Here is a 27,158-nt window from a genome sequence, read left to right as displayed (position 1 = left end):
TTCCACTGTACTCTCCCAAGCGCTTAGGACAGTGTTACACGCTTCAGCAAGTGCTCAATAAATAAGATTGATTGATCGAGAGCCTGGGGCCAGGGTGCGAATGGTGTCCAACTATTATTATTATTATTATGGTATTTGTTAAGCACTTACTATGTGCCAAGCACTGTTCTAAGCACTGACTATTCAACAGTACTCTCCAAGCGCTTAGTACAGTGGTGAACACACTGGAAGTGATCAATAAATATGACTGATTGAGAGCTGGGAGCCTGGATAGGTAGGTTTTTTTTGGCAGGAATGCTAGGACTCGGGGCGCTGAGGGCGCAACCCTTCCTCCAGAGTGCACAGCACTGCAGCTCAACGCAGTGCAGAGCACAGTGCAGCACACCCTGCGGGCCCGGCCGGACACAGAGACACAGAGAACCAGCCAGAGATGGCAGAGACAGAGGCGGCCATGAGATCTCACAGTGCAGCTCCACGCAAAGGCAGGGGAGAAGGAGCGGGAGGAGAAAAAGAAGCAGGAGAAAAAGTAGGAGGAGAAAAAGAAGAAGCAGAAGGAAGAAAAGCAGGAGAAGGAGAAAAAGAAAAGAAAGCAGGAGAAGAAGCAAGAGGAGAAAAAGAAGCAAGAGAAAAAGAAATAGAAAAAGAAGCAAGAGAAAAAGAAATAGAAAAAGAAGCAAGAGGAGAAAGAGAAGCAGGAGAAAGAGAAGGAGCAGGAGAAAAAGAAGCAGGAGAAGCAGAAGGAGGAGAAAAAGAAGCAGGAAGAGAAAAAGAAGCAGGAGGAGTAGGAAAGGGAGAAGGAGCAGGAGGAGAAAAAGGAAGAGAAAAGAAGCAGGAGAAAAAGAAGGACCAGGAAAGGGAGAAGGAGGAGAAAAAGAAGCAGGAGGAGGAAAAGAAGCAGGAGAAGCAGAGGAGGAGAAAAAGGAGCAGGAAGAGAAAAAGAAGCAGGAGAAGGAGCTGGAAAGGGTGAAGCGGGAGGAGGAAAAGAAGCAGGAGAAGCAGCAGGGGGAGAAAAAGAAGGAGCAGGAGGGGAGAAAAAGAAGGAGCAGGAGGAGAAAAAAAGCAGAGAAAGGAGGAAAAGGAGCAGGAGAAAAAGAAGCAGGAGGAGGGAAAGCCGGAGAAGCAGCAGGGGGAGGAAAAGAAGGCACAGGAGGAGAAAAAAAGAGCAGAGAAAGGAGGAAAAGGAGCAGGAGCAAAAGAAGCAGGAGGAGGAGCGTCTCCTGCCCTCCCGCCGGCCGGCCGGCCCGCCCCCTGCCCCCCTGCCCCCCTGCCCCCCTGCCCCCCTGCCGCTGCACCAGCAGCAAGAGCAGCAGCCGCCGGAGGAGGAGCAGGAGGAGGAGCAGCAGTATATCCAGGCGTTGGGAGCCCCTTCCTTTCCCTTCTCTTCCCTTCCCTTCTTCTCCCTTCCCTCCGGCCGGCTCCCCGGTGGCCGCAGCCGGAGCCATGCCTGCCAGGTGAGCGGACCCAGCGGGGGGCTGGCTCCCCCCCCCCTCCCCAGGGGGCACGGGGGGCGGGCAGGGCACGGGGGGAGGGGGAGAACGGGCCCCCGGCCTTACCCACCCACCAACCAACCTGTTGCCCCCCTGGCAGGTGGCCCCTGCTCCTGGCCGGGCTCCTGGCCTTCCTGCCCCTCTCCGCTGCTCAGGACCCAGGTAAGTCCTTCCCTGCCCAGACCCGCTGGGGAGGGATGCCGGCTTTTCCGACTCTGCCCAACTTTGCAGACGGATTGCGTGACTTTCTCCAACCCGGGTGGGGGGCTGCGGCTGCCGAGGTGACCCTCCCCCTTAACCACCCCCCCCCCCAGCCCCAGAAACGACCCCCTTGGTGGGTCGCTTACGTAGCGCTTAACACGTACCATTATAATTATTGCCCCTAGGGAATTCCCCTGGGGCTTCAGAGATGCCCCCTCCCCAATCCGATGGAGCTGGAGCCCCCCCCCCGAGGGTGAATATTTATTGATATAAATGTCTGTGGACTTGTACCGATGTCTGCCCCTCTCCCAAACTGAGTTCTTTCTGGGATCGTCTCTCTTTCTTGCTGCATGGTCCTTTCCCAAGCGCTTAGCACAGTGCTCTGCACACGGTAAGCGCTCGATAAATACCATCGAATGCCCCTGCCCCGGCAGGCCCCTTTCAGGTGGTTCATTCCGTCGTATTCGTTGAGCGCTTACCGTGTGCAGAGCACTGTACTGAGCGCTGAGGGGTGCGAGGCGCCGGATGGGTTCACTTTCTGGGAGACTCCCCTGCTCGCCCACAAAACCCCAGATTGGACCCGAGGAGAGCCGATGTGGGGGGGAGGTCCAACCTGCTTTTGAAATGGATTAGGTTTGGGGGGTCTCCGCTCCCCCCCCCCCCCACAAAGGCCTAAGTGGGTTGCAAATATTTTTTCAAGCGTCCGTCGTGAGAAATGACCTTTGTGTCTAACACCTTAATCGCCGGTGCCGCTAATAATTGTCTTGCCACCGAATACTGCTGTGGATCAGCGTTGAGAACAGTGCTTGGCACATCGTTAGCGCTTAACAAATACCGTCGGTAATATCTAGTGTCCTGCAGTGATCAACTGGCCTTCAGGTTGCCCACTGACATAGTCGTCTGGGTGTTCCCAGCACGGATTGTTGTGCTGTACTATCATTCACAGTTTTCTTAGGCTTGCCAGTACAGTAATCTTCTGTTTGATCACTTAATGATGGCTTATCGGTGCATAATACACACTGGCTGCAAAACGTTGTTCAGTTCTTGACTTTTACAGTTGCTCTGGAAGCGGTCATCGTTGCCAGCTCCAGCGGGGGGAAGAGTCTGATCAGATGTCATCACTGATTTTTTTTTCTTTTCAACCTGTTGAATCATTATCCTCTACGGATTTTTAAAGGACTCGGGGAATAAGGTTTAAGTGGGTGGTGGTGCTTTTTTTTTTAGTAGTGGTATGTCAGAACTTGTCGAAAAGACAGCGGGCATTCTCTGACACTATAAGTGTCATATTTATAGGGTTCTCTTTATGGTTCCGGGCATCCGAACATACGGTAGAGCTGCCAGCCTTCTACAATAGTTCACAGACCTCCTGTAGTATTCCTAATGTACAGTATTACCCCACTCTGTGAAAAGTTGTGCCTTGTTGGAATTGCTCTTTCAAAAGATGGGAACATTGTATTTTCAACAGAAGAGGGCATTTTTATGTGTGGGATTGAGTGGGTGACTTATGCCCTCTTTTTTTTTTTTTACATTGTTTAATAGCCGCCTCAGGATTCTTCTCCTTAAAGGCTAAAATGTCAGTTTGCTTGCTCTGAAGTTAACTTGTTAAGACAAGGGGAGGGAGGTTTACAAAAGGTCAGCTGTAGATCATTTTCTTTCTCTGGTGTAATAAGTCAGGACAAAGAAAGAATTTGGGTTCAACCTCTGGGGATGGCAAATGCAAGCGTTCAGTTATTGTGCTCCAACACAGGTGGATATACCCATTTACTTACTATTTAGTGAAGAAACAAAATACGTGTCTTCTCTCTATGCATTAAATTCAGCACAGTCGAGTCCATTGACATTAAATCAATCGATGCATTTCTAAAACAGGGAAACTAGAAGACCAATTTGGAGAAAGGAAAGGTGAAGAGGTTTGGTCACATAGTTGAAAGACATAATGACCCTTTTCAACAAACCACTATAGACTGATTTGCTTACAAGAAATATTTTGCCTTAGTTTCCCAAGTACTTATGTCTTTCACAGATAGATCCACCTATTTACATGAAGAGTTGAGACCAAAATAATGCATTGTAAACTAATCAAGAGATCTGTTGTAAGAGAAATGTTTGTTCTGAAAACAGGTTTGTTTGTCTTTAAACATAATTTCCTTGTCTGACGCGAATTTAGCAATAGATAATTTGCTTTGATAATAATAGCCTGCTTTTCAAAAGTTCACCTTTCATCCTGGGTTGATGATATCCAGTGTGGAGAACAAAACAACAATTAGCTAAGATGTATTTATCATGCTCACTGCTACTTAAATATGAACCAAAATTGTTCTGGAAAAAGAAGTAAAAGATGCCATCTTCTGTTCTTTCAAGCTTTGCTCCTTTCTAAAGCTGAGTGCTAAAAGCTAACCAGAGTGCTAGTAATTGAAATGTATACTGAGAGAGTTTGGGGGGGTTGGGGGAGGAGAGAAAGAGAATGTCAAGTCTTTTGCTACACTTGGAAAAAATCGTTCCACTGAATGAGCCTTTCTGAGTTTCCTCAGGTAATGGGGAGCTATTAACTATGGAGCAGAGGATGACTGGTTTGTAGATACTTCGATATATATTTCATCATAAACTGTGTAGAAAACAAATTTTACTTGAAGCCCCATTCCCCTTCTTTCCCATCTCCTTATCTACCTCTCCCCTTCTCCCCCTCTTTTTTCCTCTTCTCCCCTTCTCTTCCCCCCCATCCTTCCTCCTCCCTCCCTCTTTTTTTTTCTGTCATGGATAAAAAAATTTTGTCCCAGAGGTTGATCACTATTTATATCTTGTAGATGGCTATTATACCATCCATAATTAGCGGCTGAAAAGGGTTGCAGTACATCATGGGTGTCGCTATGTGAGGGGATTCTAGCTAGATTTTCTTAAATACTTACATGACCCAGCATGACCTGTTTGAAAGAGCACAGACCTGGGATTCAGAGGATCTGAATTCTAATTCTGGCTTTGCCACTTACCAGCTGTGAGAACTTGGGCAAGTCATTTAATTTCTCTGTGCCTCAGTTACCAAATCCACAAATTGGGGCTCTTCTCTCTCCTATTTAGACTGTGAGTCCCTTGTGGGACCTGGTTATCTTGTATTTTTCCCACCACTCAGTACATGCTCAGAACATAAGTACTTAACAGATGCCACAGTTATTTGATGGGTTGCTTTCATTTTTAATGGAACATCAGATTAACATTTTAAATATCTCTAGAATCTTGAACTTCTTGACTTTGCTCAATCAAATTCTTGCTCTGTGCATGTGAAAATGCCTTAAATTCTAATACTGACCCATGTGCCTTACTCCTTCTTGTATTTTTAAAGGATTAGATATTGGGATTCTCAAAAATAACTTTAACAATTACAATGCCTAGGATGAAAACAGACAGCTACAAGCCAAAAATTAATTACTCAGTGGGGCAGAAATTTAACCCACCTGTAACTGATTTGGATGTTGAAAGGGAGGAACAGGAAGAAACAGGGTGAAAGGGAAAGTTATGAGAAAAAAAGACTACTAATCTCTTTTCAGGACATCAGTTTCTTGAGTTGTAAAAACAGCTCTGATGATTGGGATGAGAAAGATTACCATCAAATTCAGTGTTGTGTGTCTCCATGAATCTCAAGTTATGTGGGTACTGAATAGACCTATATTGAATTGGTTTGAAGACCTATAAATCCCCCATGACCTGTATTCATGTCTTTGCTTTGCCAGATTAACTAGTCCCTAGGTACGACTGTAATAGTGCTCCAAAGGAATTTCATGTAAGAGTGGGGAGGAACCAATTAACAAGTCAATATATCAAAATAGACCAGGAATGAGTGAGGAAGGTCAAGGATCTAGTGTCAACCAACCCTGTTGTACTGTATTCTCCCAGAAGCTCAATACAGTGCTCTTGCAGAGAGTAGGTACTCAATAAATACAGTTAATTGACTGGCTTTTCTTCACTAGCCTGACGATGCACCTGGACAGGCTATTTCCTTTATTAGAAATTGACACAGCTGAGATAGATTCTTTTAGCACATTTGTGTGCCCTTTTAATCAGAAGCCAATATCTACACCCACTCCCTTACATCAGGTAGAGCTGGAGTCAGGGAAGGTCTTTCACCTGTATTTTTAATTTTATTTATTTATTTTTTTATAAAGGATAGAGTAAGGACTTCTTGCACTGCGTAAGGAAATGAGAAGACTCTAGAGAGTTGGGGAAAGGGGAAAGTGTGTAGTTGAAAGGCACCTGAAAAATCCTCTCAATCCTATGTATCTCACTAAAAAGAATGAAAAAGAGCAGGATAGTTTCTAGTGATTCCAGTGTAGACTGTATTCGTTATCAGTGAGTTTGAACTCTATTATAGGAGCAGGGGCCACCCAAGAAAATACAGGAAAATGATTCAAGGTGCCTGTGTTTAAAAAAAAAACCAAAAAACTTTTATGATCCTGTTGGGGAGGTATAGTTTCTAAACTTGGATTTAAATGTGAAACTTGCAGAACTTCAAATTCTCTCCCTTCATTTGGAGGAATATTGTAATTCTAGAGGAGCAACAAGTTATTTCAGTCTACTTATTGGCCTTCAGTAGGGGTGGTGATGGCTTAGCAAACACATTTCCTAAAACAGAACTGACTTAAAAGGATGGATATATTTTGATAGTCATCCCTAAGGAGAATGACTCAAAGGCCTGACAGAGTTTAAGGGGGAGCCATTTCAGTGGTTGGCTTTTAATTCACAAGTCTTGGGAACACCTTTGTGAAATTAGAAGGATACAGTAGTTACCTGTAAGAGATTATGGAAAAATCAATTTCTAACAACTGATGAAGAACTCTTCGAGTGTATGTAGCTGCTTAAAGTTTGATATACACTGGAAGAATTTTACTTCTCACCTAAAGTGAAGGTGGATATGTATAAGCAATTTAGATATGAGACTTGAAAATGCCCTTTGACCTGAATTGTCTGAGTTATATAAATGCTCAGTGCTCAGATACAGGCAGGAGTTCTTGAGGGGCTATGATCTCCTTCCTTCCTTGGACATTTTTGCTAAAACACTGCTTCAGCATCCTCCAAGAGATATTACTATTAATTGACCAGGTTGATTCTTTGACAGCTTGATCTCCCATGACATCAAACAGAAACTCCTTACCATGGGCTTTGAAGCCCCCAAGCACCTTGCTCCCTCCTACTTCACCTCTCTACTCTCCTACTACAACCCAACCTGCATACTTTGCTCCTTTAATGCTCACCTTCTCACTGTACCTTGATCTCATCTATCTCACTGACACCCTCTTGCCTCTGGCCTGCAACACTCTCCTTCCTTACATCTGACAATTACTCTCCCCGCCTTTCAAAGCCTTATTGAAGGCACATCTCCTCTTAGAGGACTCCCCTAACTAAGCTCTCTTTCCCTTTTTCTGTAACTCGCTTCTGCATCACCTTAACTTGCTCCCTCTATTCATCCCCCCTCCCAGCCCCACAACATTTATGTATGTATCTGTAATTTATTCATATTGATGTCTGTCTCCCCTTCTAGAGTATAAGCTCGTTGAGGGCAGGGAAAGTCTGTTATATTGTTAAACTGTACTCTCTCGCAAGTGCTGAGTACAGTGCTCTGCACCCAGTAAGTGCTGAATTCAATTGACTGACTATGGTCTTCTCATTTATTCCAGTCATGAGAGAGATGCACATCCTGTATATCATTTGATAATTTATGTGGAGACTAGGTGTGGGAAACGGCCTTAACTTAGGAATTGTTAGGTTATCAGAAGTAAACCAGTTTTAGTAATGTCCTAATGGAGGACCAAGTTATAAAGTGAAACAATTCAGTGGGTGTCAACTTGATATTGACAATTCAAGGTTCAGAAATTGTTCTGGACTGGTTAAAATGGTTGTAAATTTTACTGAAATTTGTTTTCCAGAGTGTATGGTGTTTTGTTTTTTTTAAGATTGTGTGTGGGCAAACCTGGAAGAAGTATAAGAACACTAGATTGAAAGTGCAGACATTCGTTGATTCTAATGTCAGTTTTAGCCTTGTGGAGAATTCAATCTGCCATGTTTCTCACTTGTCATTTTCCATTTTTTTGTTTTACCTAAATCAGAGATCTCTCGTGTGGATTTCCCTGTAGTTTACCTTGTGTAATGCTGTCTCACAAATTGTACTGATAAAAATTTTGGTCCATTGGAGTAGTCGTTTGTCCATCTTGAGTCGGTTTGCCCCAAGTCTGGGATATTGTGTGGGAAGGAGTTGGCAAAGGGGCAACCAGTGAGTGCCCATATCTGGAGCTGTGGGAAAGAAGGAAGTCTGTAAGATCATCGTCCTCATATTCTCCTCCTGGTCTCGTGGGAATGTGGGATTTTCTTCACACATGCATGCATACGCATCTGGAGTAATTGGTGTGGGAAGGATTTTGGCCCCAAATCCGTCTCTTTTAGCCTCAGTGGCAGTAATGTCAGTAATGCCATCTTCCGAATACAAATGGCAACAGGAAATACCAAGTAGATTATTTGTAGTTTAAACTGTAGACTGTAAGCTTCAGTGTCTCCCAAGAGTTTAGTACATTGCTCTGCACACAGTAAGTACTCAATAAATACGACTGATGTTGTATTTATTGTTGAATAAATGTGTTGAAGAGTTAATAGTTTAAAACAAATGATTCAAGTGCTCATTTATATATTTGGATGCTGATGCCCTCATCCTCTGGAATGAATGTGGTGGAGAGAGGGTGTGAACTTAACCTCAGGTTCAAATGATCATCTCTGAGCGGGGAGAGGAATGAGAAGATGGTGGCGGTGGTAATAATAGCAATGGCATTTATTGAATGGCCTTGGCAGGCAGGTTTTGGAATAGGTAAGGAATTTCAGCCTGGAGGTGAAGAGTTAGCAAAGGTGGGTGGTGAGAGTGGAGTACTGTTAGGAAGTGAGTTTGGGGCAGTAAAGAACAAGAGTTAGGGAATTGTGGGAGCAATTCTCTTTATATATCAGAGAAGTGATTTGAAAAAATGGAGAGCACTGGGGGAAGAAAAAGGGGTGATTTTGGATGCAGAGGGAGATAAGCAGCCATTGGGGTTTGGGGATTAAGAAGTGTAGAAACAAAAGCATGGGATTCTAGCAAGGAGGCTAATAACTGTCTTTACCACTACCAGCCTCTTGTTTATGCCCTTCTCCCTGCTTGGAATACTCTCCCCCTTCAAAGCTGATAGGCTGCAGTTCTCCCATTTTTCACAGTCCTTCATAAAATTACATCTTCTCCAGGAGGCCTTTTCCTCTAAATGCCACATAATAATAATGATCATTATTATGGTATTAAGCTCTTACATTGTGCTCTGGGGTGGATACAAGCAAATAAGGTTGAACACTGTCCCTGTCCCATATGGGGATCACAGTCTCAATCCCCATTTTAGAGATAAGGTAACTGAGGCACTGAGAATTGAAGTGACTTGCTGAAGGTCACACAGCAAACAAGTGGTGGAGAGGGGATTAGAACCCATGATTTTCTGACTCTGAAACAAAAATAATAATTGGGTTTTTTGTTAAGTACTTATTATGGGCCAAGCACTGTGCTAAGGGTTAGGGTAGATACATTAAAATCCGATAAATGTATTCATCTTGCATGCATTGTTACTTAAACACTATCTCTTACACTTATCCCCTCTTTCCTCTTATCGGTAAATTAATTTAATGACTGTCTGTCTTGCCACATTGTAGGGCAGTGATCAGTCATGTCTACTAATGCTTGCTCTCAGTACGGTGCTCTGCCCACAGAAGACACTCAGTAAACACTATTGATAGACTAATTGTGATTTGAAGAGTGCTTGAACGAGGGTGGCGGCGATTTGGGTGGTCAGAAATAGGTGGATCTGGGAAACATTTTGGTGGAAGAATTCGCAGGTTTTAGCCACTGTTTGAGAGTGCAAAATTAAGGAGAATATCTGGGGTGCAGGTTTGAGAATGGGGGTGTTATGCATAGGGCTGGGAAAGTTTGTTGTTGGTCTTGGCTGGGGCCAGACCAGGCCCAAAATTGTGTCTCTGTGAGAAAGCACTTCAATCTCTAACACCATGCCACCTCTCACTTCCCTGGGCAGGCGTCCAGGCAGGTGTGGCGTGGTCTCTGGGAATCTAAACACCTGCTTCAAAATCAAGTGTCTTTAGAATTGTCTCATTTCTAGTCCCATCAGAAGCTGGGTTGGCATCACTGATTTACCTTCCTAAACGCCTCTGAACCTCTGTCAGGTAGCCAATTTTGGTCCTTGTGCTTGAGCCAAATGAAAATCAGAAACTTCAGAAGTGAAAAACTCAACACCGCCAACCCTCTAGATTGCTGGTTTCTCCTCAAGCTCCTCTAGCTCTAGACATGTCCCGACACATCCTCTTTCCAGGCTGTTGTCGCTTTAAAGCACATAGAGGTGAAGCCTGACCTCCGAACCTCAAATAACATCATAGAAAATAAGCTGCACTGAGGGCAGTGATCCTCCTCTGTGCCTAAATTTCCCCAATTCTAAATGTAGTGGAGAATTTCATGTTACTGGACTAATCATTTGGTAGAAGGAGACCCATAGAATTTGAGCTCAAGAAGTTGCCTACCTGTAGTGCCAGATGGGGATCTTGTTTGTGTTCCTGGTTACGGCTACCTGGGTGCTTGAGCACTTCATCTGATCTCCTGTACCACCTTCTCCACTTAACTTTCCCAACACACTTTTTTTTTGGTATATTTGTTAAGCACTGACTATGTGCCAGGAGCTGTACTAAGCACTGGTGCAGATATAAGATAATCAGGTTGGACATAGTCCATGTCCTGCAGCTTTAATCCCTATTTTCAGATAAGGGCACTGAGGCAAAGAGAAGTTAAGTGACTTGCCCAAGATCACACAGCAGAGAAGTGGCAGAGCCAGGATTTTTTGTCCACAATATCTCCAAATCCCTTCCCTTCCCCCTTCCCCAACTAAACCACCACTTTACTGGCTGCAAAAAACTAATCATATCTCGACTTTACTGAATCAGCCTCTCCAAAGGCCTCTTTGCCTACAGACACTCCCCTTTCTAGTTCATACTTCATTTTGCTGTCCGGATTATTTTTCTAAGTCATGCACATGTCTACTCATTCCTCAGAAGCTGCCAATGGTCACCCATTCCTCTCTGCATCAAGCAGATACTCTGGACCATTGGCTTTAAGGCACTCAATCAGCTCTCTCCTCACTACTATCCTTACTCCTCGCTCCTTCTCCTAATACTCCTTAGCTCTCATGTGTTATTCCTCTCAAGCCATCTTACCTACCATGCCCCATTCTCATCCCTCTTGCTTCTAACCCCTTGCTTTCATCCTCTATTCTGCTTGGAACTCCCACTCATTTCTGACAGACCACTGCTCTCCCCTTCTTCATGGCCCTTCTGGCATCACATCTCCTCCAGGAAGCCCTCTCTGAATAATCTTTCACCTTTCCACCCTGTATACCCGCAATTACTACGTTAGCACTTCCTCACTTATGAACATCTGTCTACCCCTGTAGACTGTACATTGGTGTGGACAAGGAATGTGTCTACCAACTCTATTCTGTACTCTCCCAAGCACTTAGTAGAGTGCTCTGTACACAACAAATCAATCAATATGATTGATTCCATCATTTAAGTACTCTGCTCATTCACCTTCCTACCTCTTATGTGTATCTCTCTCTATCCTATTGCTTCCTTCTATTTTGTGTCAGTCTCTTCCACTGCATTATGAATTCCTTGAGGGCAAAGCCCCTTGGTACTAACACTCTTGTATCACCCAAGCATTTAGTACAGTCCTTTGCACAGAGTAAGTGCTCGGTAAATAGTATGGATAGATTGACTGGGGATGACGTTAGCTGTGGGTGGCAAGAGGGACAAGATTTTCAAATTGAAACAGAAATGCACTGTAAATACCATTGATTGAATGGGGTCTGGCTTCCTGAAGGACTATGGAAAGGCTGGTTATTATTCATATCTGAAGAGTCTAGGAGGAACTGGATGCTATGGACCATAAGGATCCCCAGAATAAAATGACTAAGTTCACAGCAGAAAGAAGAGTCCCTTCATGACTTGTTTTGCTGCTTGCTAGAGTGAAGGAAGTTCATTTAGAAAGAGGATTACTTAGAGACAGACAGACAGATGGATTAATGGAACTGAAGCCTCATTGTTGAAGATATACTTTGTTACTGCTTATTTCAGTGAATCTGAAACTGTATGAGGCAAATTGTGCGTCTCTTTTGGCAGAGCAGACAACTTTTTTTTTTCTGGCATGAAGTTCATTTTTTTTAAAAACAATTTCTTGCCCCAATCCATTAAAGAATGATTTAGTACCAGCTCATGTAAAGTATGCCTTTATTTAATTTTTTTTTTTAAATTCAGCTTTGAGATCATAGAGTATGATAAGATAAGAGTTTCAGCTGCTTATTACCCTTTTGCAAATAATTTATTAGTGTTGATATTCCAAGAGGCAATGGATCTCTTTTGCTCCTCCTTTTGAAATCCTGGATTAAAATAAATGAACTATCCTGGAGCAGGATTTGTTTTTTCTAAGTGTGAGATAAGGTTATTTTTGGCAGTTTACTCGTATGTTAGCTCCAGCAAAGTTAGCATCATCATTTGATATTTGTAGGAGATAACATGGTCCCTTGAACTCAGTTCCTGAGCTGGTGCTTAAGCTCTTCTATCAGCGTGCAATTACTTGAATTCTTAAATGCCCCAGCTTTTTGAAGATGAAGGTGACTTTTTTCCTCTCCTTTTTTTTCTCCCCAAAATAGTGGGTGGGAGAGGGGAAGGATTTAAACTACTACTGAACTTGGAGAAATAAGACTGGGTAAATTGTATGAACAGTATTTATTTCTTTCACAACAATAAATAAGTAAAGCTTAATTCACTTTGCACAACCAAATGTAGTAGAGGGATGCTTGGGCTTTAAGTGCCCTATGTAGGAACATCTTAAGAGGAGGGCAGAATAAATGAATTCTGGTTATTCATACATTGAATCATATTTATTGAGCACTTACTGTGTGCAGACCACTGTACAAAGCACTTGGGAGAATATAATGTAACAAACTGACACATCCCCTACCTGCAACAGGCTTACAGTCTGGAGGGTAATGCTAACAGGGAGCAGCTAGACAATTCCATCACTTCCTTTCTCCTTTTGAAGTCATCTGAGCAAACCACAGCAATTGTGCTTACTCTTGACAGGAGAGGTTTTGACACTTTATGATAAATGTACTTGTTTTTAGAAACAATCCAGAGACAAATCATCTTTCCCTGCCAGGTCCTTTGCCCCTATTATCCCTCCAATAGCCATCGAAAGGATCTCCCTATCAGGTGAGAGCTAGAATTCCTACATTCCCTTGGCCCAGGGTAGGTGCCAGGAAACTCTTAGAGGAGTTCAGTGGTACTAAGAGAAAAATGATTAGCTCTTGCATCAGTGTGGAGAGCAGTTTCCCGCAGGACCCATCTCTCCCATTATAAGTATTAACTGATGACTGGCAGATATTTTCTGTGTGCCTAATGCTGCTTCCCTTCCCCCTCTAGACTGTAAGCTCACTGTAGGCAAGGAACATGCCTACCACCTCTGTTCTATTGTACACTACCAAGCCCTTAAGTGTTTGGCGCAGAGTAAGCACTCAATAAATCCGACTGATTCTAGCATACTCCCATCTCTGCTTATTATAGCAATAGATTGTAACTAGATACACCTACCCTGATGGACTGTGGGCAGTTCACAAAAGATTCACAGACACTGCTAAAACCACTGGTTTTAGTTTAATGAAATAATGAGGACATCTTAAATTGTGAGAGAAATTCATTCTAAACTTCAGGATGTGATAGTAATACTCTGGAGTCTGGTGCCTTTTAAGGTTGAAGACCAATCACTATTAATACTTTTTTCAAAGGGCACTAGGGGAATTAGGACTTTTTGATTATTTCAGATTTTTCATTAATGGCTTATAATGAGGAAAAGCACAGCTAGGGTATACCTGGGGTTACAACCACTTCAATATGTGCAAAATGGGCTTTTGTCCTGCAATTATTTGCTGATTTTCCTCAGGATATATATGTTCTGCTCTGATTTAGGGCTAATCACTCCAGGAACAACAATTGTTTTCTCATTAGTGATAAGATAATGGACCAAGTTAATGGAATAGACTATTTTAAACTTGTCTGGATAAGAAAGAGTCTAATCTTCATCCATCTTTCCCTCCCCTTCTCCTACCTACCTTGTAACAGGTAAGAAAAGTTAGAGGGGTCAGGGTGTAAAGCAGCAGCCAGGAACTCTGGGCTATAAACTCGATTCCTACTACTTTGAGGCCTTTGAAAGGCCATTTAAGTAAAGTGAGTTTCTGGAGGTGTTGGGAGAGGGGATGCAACTAAGCACTAGTCCAAAATGAGGTTTTAAAAGGCAAATGGAGGATTTGGCCCCAATTTTGCTGTTGAACAGAATTGCATAGGAGAACTGAGATGCTTGCACCTTTGGGTTGAAGGCACCCTAAATCCATTTTCATGTTTCCCAGACACCCTGTCCTCCCACAGTACCTAAGAGCAGTCCTGGGTGGTGCCAGGAGTTTTGACCCCTTGGGAACCCTCCCTGACAAGGGTTTTCATGGCATCAACTTGAAAGCAGCACCACAAAATCCTTTTCCTGGCTTCTGTCCAGTCAGAGGGTGTCAGCAGGTGGCTGCTGAGGTATCTTATCACCTGTGAATTTCTTGTGTATTTCTGCATTGGGGGATATGCACTGAAGGCAGAAGGTGGTCTCCCTCCTATCTGTGAACTAGCATCATTCTGGTTGCACAGGGGAAGACTCCAGTTGGTGCTTTGAAGATATCTGCAGAATTTCTTGTGGGAATCAATGCCCTTGGAATTAGGGATGAGAAATATCCCAACTATTTGCACTAGGGCCTCAATTTCTCCACTCCCGGCACGATGATCTCCAGGTTAAATAGAACAATTTGTCAGGGACCAGAAGTAGATAGGGAGCAATGCCTTGACAGGTATGGTATGGTAGTTCTCTGAATTGAGTTCAGTTCTGAGCCATCTGCAAAATAAGTCCTTCTGTATTCTGATTTGTTTCCCGTATTTGATGGGGGAAACAGTATTACTGAAAAATCTTGGGACCAAGAGGGTGTGGGGTTGTTGAATTAACTGCCTGCCCACCATACTGAGTATTTTGGCCACCTCAACAAAGCTGGCAGGCCTGATTGATCTCAAGGGAGAGATAAAGACCACTACAAGGAGGGAGATGGGGACAGAGGGGAGTTGTATGATTGAGTTAATCATCCACCCATCAAAGATACTCCAAGACTTAGGGGGAACTCAGAGGGTCTTGGTCCCTTTATTTGAGTTGCACCTGGAATTCTACAAACATGCGCTGTGTATACTCTCTCTCTCTCTTTCCCTCCCTTCCTCCCCCCTACTCCCCCAGCAGTGACCTAGCACTCAGTTGGGACACACCTATTAATTGCTACACCAAAAACGTTTGCTTAGTTCCATTCCCCTAAATGAGAAGTAGAAGCCATCTTATTTGGTTTGCATTGAAAAGAAATGGGGATACTTTTGGCTTCTGGGGTAGTCTGCACTCCTTTATGTCTCCAAAGCCTCCATCATCAATAGGGCCTATTCTCACTGACAGCTCAGCTCATCCCCATCACGGTGTACTGGGGACAAGTCCAAAGAAGTATTCTACATGATGGGCAGGGGAGGGAAGAAGGAGCAATTCTGCATTTTCTCCTTTAACCAGGTGTAAAATTGAGTTGCAGCAGCTCTGGGTGGAAAGATGCACCACAAAAACATTAAAATGGAAAGCAGAGGGCCCCCTGTAACCATGCGGAAGTGGACTCTGGGGTGATTGGGATGGAAAAAATAGTAATAGCTATGGTATGTGTTAAGCATTACTTTGTACTAAGCGCTGGGATAGATATAAGCTAATCAGGTTGGCTATAATCATTTTCCCATGCAAAGCTTTCAGTCTGAGGGAGAGTGAATGAGTATTTTACAGATGAGGAAATTGAAGCACTGAGAAGTTAAGTGATTTGTCCAAAGTCAGGCAGAAAGCAAGCAGCAGAGCTAAGACTAGAACCCAGGTCCTCTGACTCCCAGGCATTTGCTCTTTCCATTAGGTCACACTTCTTCTTCAGTGGAAAACAAAGGAAGTTGACTTGTCTATCACTTACAGGGCAGGACAATTTAAGGAAGATTCTTCTTTTTAGACTTGAGATTGCAGGATACATTTTACCAAAGTAGTCTGAAACTGTGTTGTGTGAAAGCCTGATTCTGAATGAATATTCAAACAAGGGAGACGGATGTTGGAGTAAAACCTGCCACCTTACTTAGACATGGTTGGTCTGACATTTTGTACAGGGCAGAGGCATTCTTCCAGTGCATATGGGTGTTGTGGGACAGGGCTTCATTCTACTTTGGGGAAAGTTTTTTGAAATGAAAGGCAAACAGAGAAAGCATGGAGGAAAGTGTCTTAAACTGGGGAATGAGAGATAGAGTTTCTGTTGGTCTGGATTTATAATGGGCAGTGTTGTTTTCACCCGGCCTGTCTACTGTCTGGTTCTAATATGGAAGTAGATGCCTTCTCAGAGAATTTTAAACATCAAGTTTCACGCTGCAGGGACTCTTGTCTGCTACAGAGTACTGTGGCCCTGGAGTTTGAAGGCCCCGGAAGGGGAATACAACAAGCTATGGAGTGGGTGGTGCTCAGGGGGCTCCTATATCTGCAAAATGGCATCCGTCACCTCATCTCTTTGGATGGCATGCTCGTCATGCCGTTTGCATTTCCTTGCCTATTATTTGTGAGGTCCGTCAACGGTCCACCCAAGTGAAAGAGATAAAGATAGGAGGTCTTCCTTGTGAGTGGTGATGGTGTCTACCAACTCTCGTGTATTGTACTTTCCCAAGCGCTTAGTACAGTGCTCCCCATATGGTAAGCGTGCTTTAAATACCACTGATTGATTTGTTATAGAGAATGGCGGTTGAATGGGCACTTATATCTGATCTTCATTTTCGAAGATGCTACTGATGGCGAGATCCTAACCAAACTGCTAGGTAGTACAGGAAAGGCTCTTGAGCACATATAAAGATAGCACCTGGCACTGCTGTTACCTGTGCCACTTGCGAGGTCTGTCACTGCCAATTGGAATCTCTACGTCCCAGAAGCCTCTGTTCAATGAGAGACACCACACCTCTCCCATGATTGCTGTCTTCTGTGATGTCAAAACACTCTAGTCAGTCCAGTGGGTTTTATTGGACGCTTACTGTGTGCAGAACACTGTACTAAGCAGCATAACACTATTTGAGGCTGTCCTGCACTGTGTCTGTAAAATGTGTATTCTTCCCTAATGGCTTGCATAGGCATTTTTTGAGTTAAAAGACTAGTTTACATATGAGATTTCAGGAACAAATGAGACTTAAGCACTCATGTATTGATTGATTTTAAAATTAGTGGCTGGAGTGGGGTGCATCACTAACATGCCTGTCCTTTTATAAAAAAATATATTTAGACTGTTGGTAATCAACTGACTAGAAACTAAGTAGTGAGATTCTTATAATACCTTCTGACACAGAGCCTTTCATTCGCTAGGAGAGTTTTAGAGCCCAGGACAAACATCAGGTCATTTAATCCATTTGAGGGAGACTAGGAAGTCAAGCTATTTACCAAAGGTAGAAAAATCTGACAGACCAACCCATGTCATAATTTAAAGCTCAGGAGATATTTTTGTTTCCTGTCTGGAGGGAGTGCCATGACCTAAATTGTCTCCAGGTAAAGATGGCGACCCTCTCTGACTGGCCCAATTTAGACTTGATGTATCTTTTCTGGTCTGCTATCTCCAAGGTTGGATAAAGTTTCAAGGGGAAGGAGGTGGTCTTCAGTGTCAAAGGCAGCTGAGAGGTCTAGAAGGATTAGGATGGAGCGGAGGCCCTCAGGTTTGGGAAGAAGAAGGTCACCGGTTACATTGGAGAGGGTTGTTTCCATGGAGTGAAGGGGGTGGAAGCCAGATTGGAGGGGATCTAGGAGAGAATCAGAGGATAGGAAAGGGAGACAACGGATGTAAACAACTCTATCAAGAAGTTTGGACAGAAATGCTAAGGAGGGAGATGGGGCAATAACCGGAGGGAACTGTGGGATCAAGGAAGGGTTTTTTTGACGATGGGGATACATAGGCATATTTGAAAACGGTAGGTAAGAAGCTGTTAGAAAGTGAACAGTTGAAGATGGCAGTCAAGGAGGAAAGAAGCAGCATGGTGTAGTAGAGAGAGCATGGTCCTGGGACTCAGAAGGTCATGGGTTCTAATCCCAGTTCTGCCACTTGTCTGCTGTGTGGCCTCGAGCAAGTCACTTCATTTCTCTAAGCCTCAGTCACCTCATTTGTAAAATGGGGATTAAGACTGTGAGGCCTATGTGGGTCTGGGACTGTGTCCAACCCAATTTGCTTGTATTCACCCCACTTAGTACAGTGCCTGGCATATAGTAGGCACTTAACAAATACCATAATTATTATTATTATTATTAAGGGAGTGGGAGAATGTTTTAAAAAGGTGCGAAGGGATGGGGTCAGAAGCACAGGTGGAGGGGTGGATTTAGAGAGGAGGCAAGAGATTTATTTTTGAGTAATTGCAGGGAACATAGGAAGAGTCAAAGGGGGTGGAGGGGTGGGGGATTGGGGAGGAACAGGGGAGATTTTAGGGTGATTACCTGGATGGTTTCAATTTTGTAGATGAAATATGTGTCCAGGAGGAATCACATATAGCAAGACTAAGTGTTTTTACATCTCCCAAACTCACCGTTCCCTCTTGTTATCCTCTCTCCAACACTGGCTTATTCTGATGAATGTACTGAAATCGAGGAATGGTCCCTCCTGCTGCCAAGCATCCCTGCTCCCAGCATGTACTCTGCTTGCTAGGCCAGGGAGAAAAGCTGTTTTAATGTTTCATCGTTCCTGATGTCTTTCTCCAATCCATTCTCCTCACTTAAACTCATGAATTGTGACCACGCCCCACCGAAGGGACCTTGTCTAATAACCACCTATGTACTCTCCCAGTGCTTAGTAATAATAAAAATTACAATTATAGTATTTAAGTGCTTACTATGTGCCAGGCACCGTACCAAGCACTGAGGTGGGTACAAGCAAATCAAGTTGGACATAATCCCTGTCCCACTGAGGAGCTCACTGCCCCAAGCCCCATTTTATAGATGAAGTAACTGAGGCACAGAGAGGTGAAGTGACTTGTCCAGCGTCACACAGCAGACAAGTGGTGGAGACACAATTAGAACCTATGACCTCCCAGGCCCATGCTCAATCCTCTGTGCCATGCTGCTTCTCTGTACAGTACAGCGCTCTGCATGCAGTAAGCACTTAATAATACTATTATTACTAAGTTGTAAAGACGTGACAAGTACCTGGTTCTTATCAGCTCCACACACTTGCAATTTTTTTCTTTTTGCCTGCCCCTGGTGTTTCCCATCTGAAGACCAAATCATCCCAGTCAATCATATTTATTGAGCGCTTCCTGTGTGCAGAGCACCGTATTAAGCACGTGAAGCAGTACAATATAACAGAATTGACATGTTCCCTGCCCCAAGTCAGCTTACATTCTGGTGCTTTTGTTTCTTTTGCTTTTTTGATTCCCAGCTCTTGATTCTCTTTGTTTAGCTCCTTGGACATTGCCATTTAGAAAAGTTGGCTCTTGATGAGAAAAGGCCAACTGTGGCATATATATGAGAATACCGCTGTTGGTGTTGAGGGCTGTAATTATATTTACAGTCTAGTGAAATACTTGAAACCTTTCTCTTTCTAAAGCTCTTTGTCAGAGTCATCCAAGTGAATGAGGCCTTGAGATAAAGTGCCCCTTCTCTCTCTTGGAGTGGCAGCCCTGAGCTGAGTTAGCTCTTCGCTTCATCCATGCTTGCAGAAGAGCAGTCAGCTAGAAATCGGGACAGCAAAGTAATTACAGCAGCAGAGCAGAAGATAAGGGTTTGGGGTGAAAGTGCAACTTGTCTTCATACCCTCACCTCTTTCCCTGCCATCTGAAAGGATATAAAAGAAAAGAAGCTGCAGTTGAGATAAATCGGAAGGACTGTGAGGGAACTGAAAGAGGAGCCTTTTTCTAGCTGGATGTGGTTGCTTCTTAAATAATCTCTGACACGTCTTATCTGCCCCAAACACGCAGACATCTTCTGACCGTGGACTCGGAAAGCTGGGAACGGCATTTCATGTTCACACCTACTGTCAGCTCGCCTCTGCTTCCCTGATGAAACTCGCCATTGGAGAAGGCAACCTTCAATAAAATGCATTTCTCATTGGTTAAAGCTGCTTATATTTCATTTTTAGTAGTGCCCCTCAGGACTTCTTTCCTGGACTATTTAATCTTAAATTGGTTAGTGGGCCAAAAGCCAAGGAGAGGGGAGATGGCTGGGGGTAGCGGGAGGGGGAATGTGAGGGAGGAGATGAGGAGGGCCAGTGAGAGACATTGATGTTAGCCAGGGTAGCAAACTGGCCTTGGGAGGGCCCTTCCCCCTTTGGCTGGGGTTTGGACAGAAGCTCTTGACACAGAAACAGGAGTTTCCGATAACCAACCAACATCCTTGCTGGGTGAAGATAGTGTATAATCTTTTTGGATTGTCAGATTTGCAAAATTGCTTTGTGTGTATTCCAATTTGTTTTGAAAATATTACAGCAAAACTCCTCTATTTTTTTGTCCTGATAATATTCCTTTGAAGTGTCAGCATACTATGAATCCTTCTCCTTGAGGAAAGATGGATGGAAAGGGAGAAAAATGCCTTGAACCTTCATAATGTGATGGAGCCAGAAAGGATATCAGTATCATCTGGCACAGTACCATCTCTCCTAACCTTACCCACACAAGGATTGGTTGTTTTATCCTGTTTTTTAAAAAGGTATTTATTCAGTCAGTTGCTCAATCATATTTCTTTAGTGCTTACTGTGTACAGATCACTGTACTGAGTGCTTGGGAGAGTACAATATTAGACACATTCCCTGCCCGCAATGAGCTTACAGTTTAGAGGGGGAGATAGACATTAATATAAATAAATACATAAGTGTATTATAGTACACTATATTATTATAGTACATAAGTGTTGTGGAGCTGGGAGGGGGGATGAATAAAGGGAGCAAGTCAGGGCAGGGCAGAAGGGAGTGGAAGAAAAGGAAAAAGAGGGCTGAAGGAAAGCCTCTTGAAGGTGATGTGCCTTCGATCAGGCTTGGAATGGGGGGAGAGTAATTGTCTGTTGGTTATGAAGAGGGAGGGAACTTACTACCTGCCAAGCACTGCACTAAACGCTAGGGTAGATCCAAGATAATCAGGCTGGATACAGTCCCTGCCCGACATGGGGCTAAGAATCTAAATCTGAGAGAGGAGGCTTCAATCACCATTTTACTTTTAAGGTACCTGAGGCACAAATAAATTAAGTGACTTGCCCAAGGTCACACAGCAGACAAATAGTGGAAGTGAGATTTGAATCCGGGTCTTCTGACTCCCAGGCCCATAGTCTTTCCATTAGGCCACACTGCCTCCCAACCACTGCCTTAACAATCCCCTTTAAGAGTACAAGCTCCTTTTGGGTAGGGGAATGTTTCTACTAACTGACTCATACTTTTCCAAGCAAGTAGTACAGTGCTGTTCACATAGTAAGCACCCAATAAATGCCATCAATTGCCTTTGAAACTTTCCCAATCATTCTTATAGCTAAGACATTCTTTCTGAATCCTACCCGAACTTTTGCTGAAATATAAATACATTTACTTTTGCTTGGGCTTCTGAGATGCATCCAGATTGTGACCTTACCTACTTATTAAAGAATTGGTCAGTCCCCATGCTTCTCCCTCCCTCTTCCAGGTTGGAAACTTTATGTATTGGATCTACTGAGTTTACTCCCATAATTGCCCCTATTCTTTTGCATTATTTTTGAAATGTTAAAGTAGGAGTAGGGCTAGTGTTTGGGGCTCATATAAAAATGAAGTCTAGCGATAAGGAGAGCGGAGTTAGAAGAGAAGAAATTAGAGGAGGAGGGAAGAAAAAAGAGAAGGGAAAGAGACAATTGAGACTCTTAATCCTATTGCACTCTTCCAACTGTTGCATACAATCATCACTCAATGAATTAATCCCTCTACCCTTCTCCACTTATGGCCACAGAGTGGCTCCATTTCAAAGAAGAAACTCCCCAGCTTCAAAACAATTCCCTATCGCCTGGAATGAACCTGTCCCCCCCTGCATTATCCCATTCTTACCTGCCTGAAAAAAGAATTTGTTGGTTCCTCCTCAAAAATCACAGTGGGGAAATTATGTGATGGAGGCAGTTAAGGAGTATTTTCATTTTTAAAATCATCCTGGTTTTCCATCTCTTGTCTCTTGCTTACACATTGACTCTATTTTAAGAAAGAAAGAAAATTACGTATGTAAGCCTTTGATAGGAGTTTAGGAAACGTGTGGCTCTTCTGCCCTTAGCAATACTCCTAAATGGATTTCATTCAGCATCTTCACTTATTTTATGAATGCTCATGACCCCCTCTATAGAGAGGTAAAGGAAAGGTGCTTATATATTCTTTTCCGTGTTTTACTAGTAGGAAAAAACACTTGGAAAATTTTGACAGCTCAAGGTCTTTTAGCCATTTAAGTCTAGCTGGGAGTGAGAGCCCAGGTCCTTGAGATTTGGAAGGTCAGGAACTCTTGCATTGGACTGTTCTGGTGCTTTAGGCTTTTCAGCTTCATCATCCTTTTGTTTCACAACCAAGCTGCTCCTTATGGAGTTGAACTTTCCCTTCAAAACTGGAGTCTAGAATGTATAAGATCATTGTTTCCTTCCCACTTCAGAGAATCACATCTGTCAAGGGACTTGGATTTGTGTGCGCGTCTTTAGCCAAAAAGATCTTTCTTTTGCCCCTCTCTTCTTTATACTGTAGTTGTAGAATTCTTTTGGATTAGAGGTCACTGAAGTCTTTCCCCTTAACCTCTGTCTTGAAGCAGCTTTTTGGGGGGCGATTAGACTGCACAGTTTTGCTAGGAATTGGTTCATATTAAATGAATATCGTTGGAAATTTGGGTGAATCAGTAGACATGGAAGCGAGGTTGTTGGCTTTCAGTGTTGGGGGCGACTCTCCTTGGGTGGTGTATGCACTTAGAACAGTGCTTGGCACATAGTAAGCGCTTAATAAATACCATCATTATTATTAAGAAACCCTCTGGGAAGATCTTTCATTGACATCATGTTGGAGTCATCTGGTCCATTAGTAGGTCCCATCCATAAAAATGTCTTTGGATCCCCAGTGCCACAAAGGAAACATGACTGGGAAGGATGAGAGTGTGTATGTGATATTGAAGAAACCACTAACAGTCTAACATTCATTGTGGGCAGGGAATGTGTCTGTTTATTGTTGTACTGTACTCTCCCAAGTGCTTAGTACGATGTTCTTCACATAGTAAGCACTCAGTAAATAGGACTGAAAGAATGAACCTATTCCTTCTCTGTCCTGAACACACAGGACCCTACAGGAGAATCTATCAGTAAGAACTGGTGAGTAGGGAGCAGCATGGCCCTGTGGATAGAGCAAGGACCTGGGTTCTAATCCCTGCTCCACCACTTATCTGCTTGTGACCTTGGGCAAGTCATTTAACTTTGCTGTGCATCAGTCACTGCATCTGTAAAATGAGGATTAAGACTGTGAGCCCCATGTGAGACAGGGACTGTGTTCAACCTAATAATAACTGTGGTATTTGTTAAGCCCCTCCTACGTGCCAGGTACTGTACTAAACGCTGGTGTGGATACAAGCATATCAGTTTGGATAGAATCCCTGTCCCATGTGGGGCTCGCCGTCTCAACCCCCATTTTGCGGCTGAGTTAACTGAGGCACAGAGAAGTGAAGTGACCTGCCTGAGGTCACACAGCAGGCAAGTGGGCAGAGCTGGAATTAGAACCCATGACCTTCTGACTAGCAGTCCCGTGCTCTATCCACCATGCCAAGCTGCTTCCCAAGTTACTTCACTTCTCTGGGCCTCAGTTACCTCATCAGTAAAAGGGGGATTAAGACTGTGATTCCCACGTGGGGCAGGGATTGTGTCCAACCTGACTAGCTTCTATCTACCCCAGCGCTTAGACCGGTGCTTCACACATAGTAAGTGCTTAACAAATACCACCGTTATTATTATTAACTACCTCTCTCAAATCACCCCATGAAGCATCATTCCATAGATAATGGTATCATTTTGCCCCCTGGCCTCCACAGATAAAGGGGTCACTGAAGGCATTCACAGATGCTGGACCCGCTTTTGCTGACTCTAAAATACCTGAAGTGGGGTATTTATTTATTTATTTATAAGGTTTATGCAATGTGTGTCTATATATTGACATCATCAAGAGCCCTTCACAGCAATCAAGAACCTAGAATGTGACACCAGGGTACTCCAGGCCCTTCTGTTGTTCTCCAGCCATTGTGAACACCTCCCTCTTCTTCAGATGCCATCGAGTCACTACCCATAGCAACTCCATGGACAGCACCCTCTTCAGAACATCCTTTCTTCTGCCATTAGGTCAGTCTGGTGCGTGGATATGTGAACCCCTCTCACGTCCCTGTAAACAGCAGTGCTGCTTCTGGAGGAACCGAGGCAGGGAACTGCTGAGGTCTTTGCTGCCCACATTAACCACTCATTCATTCAATAGTATTTGTGGAGCGCTTACTCTGTGCAGAGCACTGTACTAAGCGCTTGGAATGTACAGTTCGGCAACAGATAGAGACAAGCCCTGTCCAATGACAGGCTCACAGTCTAATCGGGGGAGACAGATGAACAAAAACAACATAATCACGATAAATAGAATCAAGGGGATGTACACCTCATTAGCAAAATAAATAGGATAATAAAAATATATACAATTGAGCACACTGAGGGGAGGGGGAGGAGGAGGGGGAGGAACAGAGGGAAAGGGGGCTTAGCTGAGGAGAGGTGAAGGGGGGAAGAGGGAGAAGCAGAGGGGGCCGGAGGGGGAGCAGAGGGAGCAGAGGGAAAAGGGGTAGCTCAGTCTGGGAAGGCCTCTTGGAGGAGGTGAGCTCTCAGTAGGGCTTTGAAGAGGGGAAGAGAGTTTGGCGGAGGTGAGGAGGGAAGGCATGCAAGGACAGCGGTAGGATGTGAGCCAGCGGTCGATGGTGGGATAGGCGTGAACGGGGGACAGTGAGGAGGTCCTGCAGAATTCCTGTAGCACCTATTCACCTCCTATTATGCCCTTCAGACATATTCATTCAATTGGATTTATTGAGTGCTTACTATGTGCAGAGCACTGTACTAAGCACTTGGAAAGTACAATTCAGTAATAGAGACAATCCCTGCCCCCACTGGACTTACAGTCTAGAAGGAGGGAGACGGGCATCAAAACAAGCAAACAGGCACCAATATAAATAAATAGAATTATAGATATATACACATCAAAACAAGCCAACGGGCATCAATATAAATAGAATTATAGCTATATATACATAAGTGCTGTGGGGCTGGGGGCGGGGGACGGGCAGAAGGAGCAAGACGAGGTGACACGGAAGTGAGGGGGGAACTGAGGAAGGGGAGGCTTAGTCTGGGAAGGCTTCTTGGAGGAGGTGAACCTTCAGTAGGGTTTTTAAGTGGGGGAAGAGAGATTGCTTGGCAGATTTGAGGAAGGAAGGCATTCCAGGCCAGAGGTAGGACGAGGGCCAGGCGTCGATGGCGGGACATCAGAGATCAAGGCACAGTGAGGTTAGCACCAGAGGAGTGGAGTGTGCGCGCTGGGATGTAGAAGGAGAGAAGGGATGTTAGGTAAGAAGGGGCAAGGTGATGGAGAGCTTTGAAGCCAAAGGTGAGGAGTTTTTGTTTGATACGGGGGGTTGATAGGCAACCACTGGAGATTTTTGAGGAGGGGGGTGACATGCCCAGAATGTTTTGTTTCTGTAGATAAACTGGGCAGCAGAGTGATGTATGGACTGTAGTGGGAAGAGGCAGGAGGTTGGGGGGTCAGAAAGGAGGCTGATGCAGTAATCCAGTCGGGATAGGATGAGTGATTGTACTAACATGGGAGCAGTTTGGATGGAGAGGAAAGGGCAGATTTTGGCGAAGTTGTGAAGGTGAGACCGCAGGCTTTGGTAATGGATTGGAAATGTGGGGGTGAATGAATGAGTGGAGTCAAGGATGTCACCAAGGTTTTGGGCTTGTGAGATGGGAAGGATGGTTGGGCTGACCTCAGTGATGGGAAAGTTAGGGAGAGGACAGAGTTTGGGAGGGAAGATATTCACCACTGATGGCCTCCTCCTATCAGTCAATGGCCTAGTGGATAGAGCATTGGCCTGGGAGTCAGAAGAACCTGGGTTCTAATCCTTGCTTTGCCACTTGTCTGCTGTGTGACCTTGGGCAATTCACTTTACTTCTCTATACCTCAGTTAACCTCACCTGTAGAATGGGCATTGGGAATGTGAGCCCCATGTGGGACATCTGATTTGCTTGTATCCATCCCAGTGCTTAGAATAATGCCTGGCCCATAGTAAGTACTTAACAAATACCACAGCTGTTATTATTATTATTTATTGATCTTTCAGCAGCGTGGCTCAGTGGAAAGAGCATGGGCTTGGGAGTCAGAGGTCACGGGTTCTAATCCCGGCTCCGCCGCTAGTCAGCTTTGTGACCTTGGGCAAGTCACTTAACTTCTCTGTGCCTCAGTTCCCTCATCTATCAAATGGGGATTAAAACTGTGAGCCCCACGTGGGCAACCTGCTCAACTTGTATCCCCCAGTGCTTAGAACAGTGCTTTGCACATAGTAAGCGCTTAACAAATACTACAGATACCACTATACTAAGCACTAGGGAGAGTACAATACAAAGAGTTGGTAGACATGTGCCCTGCCCACAGTGAACTTACAGTCTAGCAGGCTGTTGAGCACCTACTGGACTAGAACCTGAGAAGCAGCATGGCTCAGTGGAAAGAGCACGGGCTTTGGAGTCAGAGTTCATGGGTTCGAATCCCGGCTCTGCCACTTGTCAGCTGTGTGACTTTGGGCAAGTCACTTCACTTCTCGGTGCCTCAGTTACCTCATCTGTAAAATGGGGGTTAAGACTGTGAGCCCCACGTGGGACAACCTGATTCCCCTGTGTCTACCCCAGTGCTTAGAACAGTGCTCGGCACATAGTAAGCGCTTAACAAATACCAACGTTATTATTAGAACCTGGCTTTTCTGATTTGCAGAACAAATCCGTTTATTGTTGCATTGTACTCTCCCAAGCACTTGTACAGTGCTCTGCACACAGTAAGCGCTCAATAAATACAATTGAATGAATTAATCTTTCCACCGGACCAAGAGCTGGGCTCCATTGCCTCCCTGCAGTGCTCTGGGTTACCAAAGCTGTCCAGTTGAGGTTTACAAGAACTACACCAAAGCCCACTTGGCTGAGAGAAGTTGCAAGGGCAGAGAGGCTGGACTAAGGGTGTCAAATGGCTATTT

The 27,158-nt window shown here is 44.2% G+C and overlaps 1 protein-coding gene across 1 annotated transcript in view; it reads left to right on the top strand.

Annotated features, from left to right (window-relative positions):
- Window positions 1–1,358: 1,358 nt before the first annotated feature.
- Window positions 1,359–27,158, top strand: part of COL18A1 (collagen type XVIII alpha 1 chain) — a 253,843-nt gene continuing 228,043 nt past the window's right edge. Inside the window, exons 1-2 of the mRNA XM_039912631.1 lie at window positions 1,359–1,451; window positions 1,588–1,649. Coding sequence (XP_039768565.1) covers window positions 1,441–1,451; window positions 1,588–1,649 — 73 coding nt within the window. The 5' untranslated portion in view covers window positions 1,359–1,440. The remainder of the gene's footprint in view (window positions 1,452–1,587; window positions 1,650–27,158) is intronic.

The sequence above is a fragment of the Ornithorhynchus anatinus genome, chromosome 7 (assembly GCF_004115215.2).
Source record: "Ornithorhynchus anatinus isolate Pmale09 chromosome 7, mOrnAna1.pri.v4, whole genome shotgun sequence".
Lineage (NCBI taxonomy): Eukaryota > Metazoa > Chordata > Mammalia > Monotremata > Ornithorhynchidae > Ornithorhynchus > Ornithorhynchus anatinus.
The sequence above is the reverse complement of the archived record's forward strand: the minus strand, read 5'-3'. Positions and strand labels throughout refer to the sequence as shown.